Below are 9,703 nucleotides of genomic sequence, written 5' to 3' on the forward strand. Positions count from 1 at the left end.
TTGTCTCTTGGGTATTATTGTCTTTACACTTGTTAAAGCACTTTGTAACTTGTTTTTGAAAAGTGCTCTACAAATAAAGATTATTATTATTATTATTATTATTATTATTATTATTATTATATTATTTATAAATCGTGATATGTTTTACGGTTGGCCTGTTTCCCATTATTCTTCGCTGGTAAACCAAAAACAAAAAAACAATAACATGATTATGCTACATTCATGGTCCTCTTACAGAAGCCCCTCCCACCTCATGGCTCTGAACCCTCTCCTGATTGGTCTATTTCCAAGAATCCGCCATATTCAAACTTCCGCTGAAGTGTGTGTGTGTCTGTTTTCATCGATCTTATGCTTTCTTTGTACACATCGGGCCAGTTTTCATACGTCTGGGTTTTATCTTTTATTCGTTTGGTCATAACTGCGTCTCGGTGTAACTGATTTCAAAACAAAGCCTCCTCCAAAATGGAAGAAAATGAAGAAGTTTGTGGAAGGACGGTGGAAAACAATAAGCGTAAACTTCGCAGGATGTCATCGAGGACGTCCATTACCAGTCACATCAGCGCAGCAGAGCCTTCTCCAAAAATACTCCGGAGAAATAACTCCAAGAAGTAAGTAGACCATGTCAAAATAGGCGATATCATTATATATAAGTATGTATGTATTTATGTGTAAGCTCTGTTTGCAATATAATACAACTTTACCACATTTCGAGCTAACGTTAGTCAACTGTGACGGGCAGGGCTGGTATTGTAACTGGCAAACGATGCCTTCAGGTGCAGCTCGGGAGACGTAACGTCGAATGTTGTGACCACGATTTGACATTTAACGGCGTTGGTGTAACTAAATGTGTAAGAGAAACTGAATGTATGAAAGAAACTGAATGTGTAACAGAAACTGAAGGTATAACTGAAACTAAATGTATAACGGAAGCAGAGAATCACCATGTAGTCAGTAGCATAATTTATCAATAAAAACTTGTGATAATGTCAAGTAAAACTAAGAGTGAAGATATAATCTACAATAGCTGTGACTAATGATTTGTTTTCAATATTGATTATTTTTATTTTTTATATATAATACACAATGTGAAATACCATTTACTATTACAAGAATTTTTGAAATCGAAAATTACTTAAAAGAAATCAGTGGCATTTTTATTAGTTGTCTAATAGATCAATTGATCAGTCATTTCAGCACTTGTGTAAGTCAGATGCAGAAATATGTTACATCAGCATATGTTAAATATCTGCGATTTGATCTTTACCCATTCTGTATTGTTTGTCCTGCCCACACTGGCCGACTGGAGAATTTCTCTGCCTGTATTTCACTTGTAGCAGTCGCTTGAATAGCGACACAATAGTATTTCATCATGGTCTAATATAAACTCAGTTGCAGATAGAAAGACATGTCAATGCTGTTAAGCCTGTACTGGACCTATATTTGTTCTTGCAGATTAGATTAATGTCTGCAGGTTGGGCTGAGAAAATATACTCAATATTTGTGTTACAAAGTTCCAATTTAACCCAAGTGATTATTAGCTTGTAATTATTACTCTGTTTACACTTTGACCTTTTATTTTCATCACTTTCTTGGAACTTTCACTATCCACTCATAATTCTGTCATTTTCAACATGACTTTAAGGCAGGATTACAAGAAATATGTTGTTTAGTAGTGTGGTCAGCTGACCTTGGCCTTGACAGCAGCCTCAGGGTGTCAGTCACTAACAAGAAGACATTGTAACTGTCTGTAGCTGCATTGTTTTGTCACCATAACTGATTTTCTTTTTCTGCAGCAGAGAGCGGTCTAGCTCCTTATATGGTTTTAAATATTAACATTATTCAGTTATTATCCACAGTGTTTGACATATTTGAAACAAAACAGTGACTATAACAAAAGTGGCATACAGAAGGCATCCATCATATGAACTAGGACTGCAACTAACAATTATTTTAGTTATCTGTTCATTATTTTCTTAATTAGTTGTTTGTTTCTATGAAAATGGTGATAAATGTTGATCAGTGTTTCCCAAAGCCCAAGATGACATCCTCACATGTCTTTTTTTGTCCACAACCCAGGGATATTCAGTTTACTGTCATAGAAGAGTAAAGAAACTGGAGTATTTTCACATTTAAGAAGCTGGAATCAAAGAATTTTAAACCTTTCTTCTCCTTGAGCTATGAGGAGTTATAAGCTAGCAATCCAGAACAAACCAAGGTGTTGTCTTTGAAATTCAGGTGATGTTCATTCATGTTTGAATTAGAGCCCGACCCATACATAATTGCAGATAAATCAGTATTGGTGTTACAGCTGATAAATGACAATAAGAGACAGAAAGAGGGATCTTCGATCATGTTATGAGTGTTGTCATGCATAGTTTGTCCACCAGAGGGACTCTGCAGCTCCCCTGTTGGTAGTTGTCGGGTTTGACAGCCTTGACTTGTTGTTTGTGGTGTGTTTCAGACGCCATGTTTGTAAGTGTAATTGGATTCTGTCCATCTTTATCAATAGAAAACAAAGAAACATCCTCAGCAGAGTATTTGATACTCTGCAGTAAAGTAAATATGAACTTAGGGCTAAACGATATGTCACGATAAAAAGTTTCATATCTTTCAATATCGATAATTATTAGGCTGTGTTTAAAATCATTATTCTTTAAAGGCTGATTTTTGCTTCTTTATGGTCAACACTTGATGCCAAACAGTGGATCACTTCACAAAAATGAGGTAGAACATAACAAATATGATAAAATCTTTGTCAACAAATATACATGAGTAAAATGAAGTAAAAGCCTTTTTTCAATTCAGTTTTCATTGTGCATGACCATTGCTTGTTTGTCTCTTTTTCTGTAGACCTCCACTGCAGAGAGGCAGCTCCTTCACCTTTCTCACTCCTGGGACTCCGTGGGACTTCAGTCTAGTGAGTCTTCAACACTATCATGTTATGAGCCCTGCATGTGTGTATTTTGGGCTGTGACACATTTATATTGGAGATGTTGCTGCAAATGTCAGACTTCACAATCAGACTTGTGAAAGTAACCAGTGTGTATTTTTTTGTTGCTGCAGAAGAGAAAGCGCAAAGAGAAGGAGGACGACACAGTCAGTCTGTCCAGCTTCCACCTCAAGGTGAGAGTCAGGACAGTCTCCTATCTGTCTGTTGGGTGCACCCACCGCACTTTAATCCGTCTGCATGACTCAGGTAGTCGCCGCAGATAGCCATGATGCTCTCGTTTGTTATGAGCTCAGGATAATCCCGCTATCCCTTACAATGGCACAAGTGTCTGTCTGAGGAAATGATATTAATTATCCACTGCATGGGGGTTAGGTCAGCCAGAGAGGGAAATCTCTACTGAAACCTGATCCTAACATTTAAATGCCAACAATATTTCAAGGTTCACAACTATTAATAACCCCCCCCCCCCCCCCCCCCCCCGGAGGAATTTATGCTCCCCCAACATTAACTAAGGGATCTGGGCATGTGAAAAGGTTCCCTTTTGAAATCTCAAGTATTATATTGTAAGCATTAAAGGAAAACCTAGATGCGACAGAAATAGTAAATATCTTATTTCTGCAGCATTTTTATCAGGTGCAATGAGTTGGTAACAGTTTTATTCACAGTGTGTAATTAAGAGCCAGTTTACACCTCACTACTATCAAGTGAAACTGAAGATGTTTTATTTTCGTGATTCCCAGGAACCCAGTAACAAGCGTGTGCGACCCCTGGCCAAAGTTACATCCCTGGTCAACATGATGTCTCCTTCAAAGAATGGAGCAGTGAGGCGCTTTGGCCAGACCATCCAGGTAAATGCTATACTCTTCTGACACTCAACTCTATATTGAATAAGTAGAATTTGTGTTTGGCTGTAAAATCTTTTCCGTCCCCCTAGTCAATATCATTACGTGGTGATGCCAAGTCACCAGGGATGTCCCTCAAAGCCAGCATCAAGACAGCAGGTCCCACTCCCACTAAACGCAGAAACAGCACTCTGTGGTCTGAGACGCTGGACGTCCATCAGAAGAGCACATTCTCCACCAAAGAGATCAAGAGACAAGAGGTTTGCAGTTCAGTGTTTTTAAAGTCTTAAGAGCGCGGCCATCTTAAAAGTACGGAGAGCAGAGAAAGTAACTTGATTTCTGTTGTGTTTCTTCTCCAGGCAATTCATGAGCTTTACAGGGGAGAGCAGGATCTCATCGAAGATCTCCAACTTGCGCGGAAGGTTAGAACATTTTTATTTAAACTTATACAAAGAAATAAAACACTTATGCTCCCTTTTGTAAACTTTTTGTTTTTGTGCTTACGATGCTGCTTTTCTCACATTTAGGTATACCATGATCCAATGCTAAAGCTCTCCATCATGACAGAGAAGGAACTAGCTCAAATATTTGGGGACCTCGATGCATACATCCCCTTACATGAGGGCAAGTTACCACCAATCTTACTTGGACTTAAGCTGCTAGTATAGTTAGACTTGTTGGTGTCTCTTTATGTGCTTACAAGTGTTTCTGATCATGTGTGTATGCTTTTTTTAATCTGCAGACTTATTGATGAAACTGACTGAGGGAACTGGCCCCGATGGAACAATCAATCAGATTGGACAGATAGTTATAGACTGGGTATGTATGGTAGCACACTATGTTTACTGTACACCCATTATCTTCAAATATGATCAATTTCAGCATATAAAAAGATTGCAATTGCTACTTTTTTTTGTTAGCTGCCTGGCCTGAATGCTTACAAAGTCTACTGCAGCAACCAGCTTGCAGCCAAAGCCCTGCTGGACCAGAAAAAGCAGGACTGGCCGGTCCAGGATTTCCTGCAGCGCTGCTTGGAGTCCCCCTTCAGCAGGAAGCTGGACCTCTGGAGCTTCTTAGACATCCCACGTTCACGCCTGGTGAAATACCCACTGCTGCTGCGAGAGATCCTCAGACACACTCCTCCTGATCACCCAGATGTACCCAGTCTGGAGAGAGCTGTATGTTATCCACCGAACCTACCTTTGCAGTCACATACAGTGTTGTAGCTTATATTTAGCTGATAAACAAAATGGCTATTATTTCACTTATTATTTGGTCTTGTGTCTTTTGCCAAGTTGCACAACTGACATGTCTCTTTAACTATCCAGATTACTATAATCCAGGAGATTCTGTCTGATATCAACATGAGAAACGGGGAGTGTGAGTGCCAGTACTATATAGACAAACTGGAATATCTGGATGATAAGCAGCGGGACCCTCTCATAGACAACTGCAAGATCCTACTTTGTCATGGAGAGCTGCGGAACAAGAGTGGCTCGGTGAGAATTATGATACTCTGCTTATTATTACTATCCACATGCAGTGATGTTATGATCCATATGTTGTTTGTCGCATATACAAATAAGTTTCATTTTCTGTTAATGTGTTACTTCACAGAGGCTGCATGTGTTCCTCTTCTCTGAGCTCTTGGTTCTGACCCGACCGGTGACCCGGAACGACAGGAGCTGCTTCCAGGTGTATCGACAGCCTATTCCAGTCCGTGACTTGGCTCTAGAGGACCTGCAGGATGGAGAGATTCGCATGGGGGGGTCCTTCAGAGGGGCTTTTACCAATGGAGAGAAAGGTCGGTTGAGCTGCAGAGCCTCTGCAGTTACTCAGTTGTGCTGAGACATTTTCTGTAAAGGTTTATGTCACCTATTAACTGATATTTTTAAGTGTTTGATTGTTTCGTTTATCCGACAGAGATGACTAACATGCTGAATTCAGCTTCTCAGATGTGAAGAGTTGCTGTTTGCCTCTCTTTTATATAACTGGAAAAAACATTTTTGGGGGGGGTTTGGAATGTTGGTCAGACCAAGCAATTTGAAATATTAATGATATTATTAATAATTCACAGATTAATCAGTAATGAAAACAGTCATAAGTTGACGGCTCATTGTGGTAGTAGAGGATCCCACAGACTCTTTGGATTTTCAGTGTTTGACACCTCTTTGCTCTCTGCATGGCCTGAGCTGTAAGTGGGAGGGATGGTGCAGGACTAAACTTGACTTGGATCTAGTCCTATGTTGCAACATTAGATTTGCTGTGGCACAGGTCTAAAGACACTGCAGGCCTTCCTTGTGAAAACGTATATCGATTTACAGTATAATGATCTTTTTATACGTTTGATAAGGCAGATGTGTTAGCTAACAGTTGCTAATTTATTTACACATCAAACAGATACATAGCAACACTATCATTCATTTTGAGTCATGTTTCTGATCATAGGGATAAAACGATTACCGGTTTAACAGTAAACCATGGTAAAATTCCCTCCGGTTATTATTACCATACACATTTTAATTACCATGATAACTGGGTACGGTTAACCGCGCGGTTATAATCTCACGGCAAACACAAACACTGTCCAACGTCTCCCAGAAGCAGGTGCGCAGAATGCAACGTGTGTTTGGGTCATTGACAACACTATGAGAGCGCTGAGGGAAACTTGATTGAACCTTATAGCGAACGCACGGTGAGTTAACTTTTAGCTTTGGTTTGTCTCTCTGACTTGATAACAGCGCGTAAACTGAAGCTGTCAGTGTTGCTGCTCTTGTAAAAACGCTACACGTTGTTCTGTTTCTGTGTGCGTCCTGTGTCGGCAGAGTCTATTCGTCCACTGCACATGATAACACGTTACACAGTTCAGTCAGCCAACCAGCATATCTAGAAACGCTACAGACTCCTCTGTATTTATCAGTTGTCAGTTTTTGGGCTCATTGCAGTAACTATCACTGTCTTCTAAAGACTTATTTGTTTTCATGTAATTTTGCACAGGGTCATTGTATTACCATATATATAATGCACACTTAGCTGATTTTCATATGTTTACAAAGGGTATTTGATGTTGTTTTATTTTTTATGCAAACATAATGTCAATTGTATTTGTAGTTTTCAATATAAAACTTGTTAAAATGGTTTCAGTGTGTGTATCGGGGGTTACGTACTGTAGCCTGGATTCTATGAGTACAGGCGCAGCCCTCTAAGGCTATTACTATTGGATTTACCCCTTCCGCACGCCTGCGCGGCACTGAAAATTTGAGTCTACGCCCACCCACAGCGTGGGCCTCTCCTACGTCCGCACCTTGTATATATACAACGGTGAGACCCAGCCTTCGGCTCCCAAGTGCCTTTTCTTCAGCACTGAGAACTAAGGTCCAGTGAGGCCCACAACTTAGAGGGCTGCACCTATACTCATAGAATCTGGGTTACAGTACGTAACCCCAGTTCTATTTCGTATAGGCCTCGCCCTCTAAGGCTATCGCTATTGGGTTAGAGGCGAAGCAGGATGAGTCAACGCCTCACTGGCCCATACGGTACCACCAAGCACAACCCACCTGCTCAGAGCCATAATGAACCACCCAGTCACCTGCTGACCGTGGCAGTGGTGTCGGCGTGCGTGTGAGCACAGATGGCGCGGCATGGGAGGCTGAGGGCCAACCCATGCGTAAGACGGGAAACCGAGCGGGGTGCCCCGCAGCTGTACAGATGCAGACGGGGTCACGACAGCAACCACGTCAGCTGCGCCCAAGGCAGGGCCATGTAAGCACCCCCCCCACCTTGGCTTGGGTTAGCGTGTGTAAAACTAGCGGCAAATCCCACTGTGGGGCAGAAGGCCGCGTCACCTCCCGGCGCCTTCGCACCCCCCTAAGGAAGCGCTTCACGAAGGGGTGGGAGAACACAGTCCTGTCCCCGAAGCCCTCGCGGCGGCAGTGTAGGTTTTAATCGTAATGAACGCCAGCCCCCTGTTCATGAGCAGCTGAAGGAACAAAAGCACTGCTGGCAGCGGGCAGGAGACCGGGTCCGTCCCCTGGTCCAGACACCAACGTTGGAAAGCTGACCACTGAGAGGAGTAAGAGGACTGAGTGGAGGCAGCTCTCGACTCCTGGATGATGTGAACCACCTCACGGGAGAGACCTATGCCCTACAGGCGAATCAGGACGGGAGGACCTATGCTACGCAAACCAAGACTCCCAAACCAAGACGCGCTGGTGCGCTCCGGGACCACCAGAATCACCACCAGAGATGAAAATTGCAGGCGATCCAGAAGGCGCGGGATCAGGCATACAGCAGCCCGGGGGGCCAAAGGGGGTGAGCGAAGGCGTTCGGTCCCAGCGGGGGAACATCCCGCGGGCTCAGTGAAAACCAAAGGGCGCACTGAGCATTCTCTTTGTTGGCAAACAGATCCACCTCTGCTCTGCCGAACCGGAGCCAGATCTGAGCCACCAGATCGGGATGGAGACGCCACTCGTCCGGACGAGGGCCTCCCCTCGACATGATATCCGCCCCTCTGTTCAACACGCCAGGGATGTACTCGGCTCTGATAGAGAGCAGGTGAGTGCGCGCCGAGATGTGAGATGTGACCCTGCCCAGGGGGGTCCCGCCAGTAGGCCAGATCTGGAGTCACCGACCGGGGAACGGAGACGCGGCGCCGTCTCTGTCTCACCGGGTCGACAGGCAGGCGGATGAACCACCGCTGTAGCCTCCTCGTGGAGAAGGCCCAGGGGAACCACCACGTCAGCCGCCGACATGAGGCCCAAGAGCCTAATGACCGACAGAGCTGCCACTGTTGCTCGCGGAACAACATGGCGGAGCAGCTCCATCAGAGCGTCCACCCTCTCCTGAGAGAGCCCTCAGGAGGGAGGAGTCCAGTACCACGCCAAGGTAGGTGAGTCTCTGGGAGGGAAGAGGAGCACTCTTCTCCCAGTTCACCACGAAGCCCAGGTAAGACAGGTGAGCGACTAGCTGGACTGTCTGCACCACTGCTTCGTCCCGGGACGGCGCCAGCAGCAGCAGGTCGTCCAGGTAAAAAAGGACCCTGATGCCAGACCGCTGCAGTGGCTCCAGGGCCATCTCGACACACTTGGAAAAGGTGCGCGTGGCCAGGGAGTAACCAAAGGACAGGTGGTTGTATTGGTACTGGGCACCCTGAAATGACCCTGAAAGCGCGGCCAGACCAGATCTCGCTTAGCGGCCTGGCTAAGGGCGAGAACACCAGCCATTTCATCCGGTGGGGCGAACTCCTGGGCCGGGGGAACAAGCAGGTATGATGGCGGGGGGCTCTCTGACGAGGCCGCCAAGGGATGGCAGAGAGGTGGCGGTGGACTGCGGGATGGAAAAATAGCCGGCGGGAGCCCCCTCGAGGCTGGGATCGCCCTCATGAATGCCAGATTCCTGGTCGATGTTCTCTGAAGGTTGGAACGGGGGGAGAGGGGAGCGACTGGGGGACCCGTGAGGGAGAGGGCGGAGTCGTCCGACTCCTGCTCCCCCGGCAACAGCATCCCCATCACTTCGTCCAGCAAGTGTGTGGGCTGCCACACTTCCTCGTCAAGGACGCCAAAGTTATCCGCCCGGCGTTGACGCTCCTCGGAGGAGAGGAGAGCACAGTACGGGCAGCGTGACTCGGAGGTGAATGCCCGCCCGGCGTGCACCGGGCCGAGGCAAGCCTCACATCGGGGATGGAGATCCCCCGGCAGGATGAAGCCCGTCTTGCAGACCTCGCACAGCCGGACGGAAGTGGCATTGCCTCGCCCCGCTCTAGCCGGCAGGTAGGAAGACATCGTTCTTCTCGCTGCGGCAGATTACTGTTTTTCATTCTCTTCTCTTCTGTCTTCTATGCTCTTTAGACTTCGAGCTCAGTGCTGAAGAAAATTGGGAGCCGTTGTGTGTGTGTGTGTGTGTGTGTGTGTGT

The 9,703-nt window shown here is 45.4% G+C and overlaps 1 protein-coding gene across 2 annotated transcripts in view; it reads left to right on the forward strand.

Moving 5' to 3' along the window:
• Positions 1-304: 304 nt before the first annotated feature.
• LOC123962059 (neuroepithelial cell-transforming gene 1 protein-like) overlaps positions 305-9,703 on the forward strand; it is an 11,766-nt gene continuing 2,367 nt past the window's right edge. The window contains exons 1-12 of one of the 2 annotated variants that reach the window (XM_046037954.1): positions 830-848; positions 2,703-2,724; positions 2,851-2,917; positions 3,064-3,123; positions 3,691-3,798; positions 3,885-4,052; positions 4,152-4,214; positions 4,320-4,416; positions 4,535-4,611; positions 4,713-4,970; positions 5,121-5,291; positions 5,410-5,596. In XM_046037954.1, the coding sequence (XP_045893910.1) occupies positions 845-848; positions 2,703-2,724; positions 2,851-2,917; positions 3,064-3,123; positions 3,691-3,798; positions 3,885-4,052; positions 4,152-4,214; positions 4,320-4,416; positions 4,535-4,611; positions 4,713-4,970; positions 5,121-5,291; positions 5,410-5,596 (1,282 nt within the window). In that variant the 5' untranslated portion in view covers positions 830-844. Of the gene's footprint in view, positions 609-829; positions 849-2,702; positions 2,725-2,850; positions 2,918-3,063; positions 3,124-3,690; positions 3,799-3,884; positions 4,053-4,151; positions 4,215-4,319; positions 4,417-4,534; positions 4,612-4,712; positions 4,971-5,120; positions 5,292-5,409; positions 5,597-9,703 lie in introns of those variants that run through there. The other variant, XM_046037953.1, reaches the window with a different exon arrangement.

This window comes from Micropterus dolomieu, linkage group LG22 (assembly GCF_021292245.1).
Source record: "Micropterus dolomieu isolate WLL.071019.BEF.003 ecotype Adirondacks linkage group LG22, ASM2129224v1, whole genome shotgun sequence".
NCBI lineage: Eukaryota > Metazoa > Chordata > Actinopteri > Centrarchiformes > Centrarchidae > Micropterus > Micropterus dolomieu.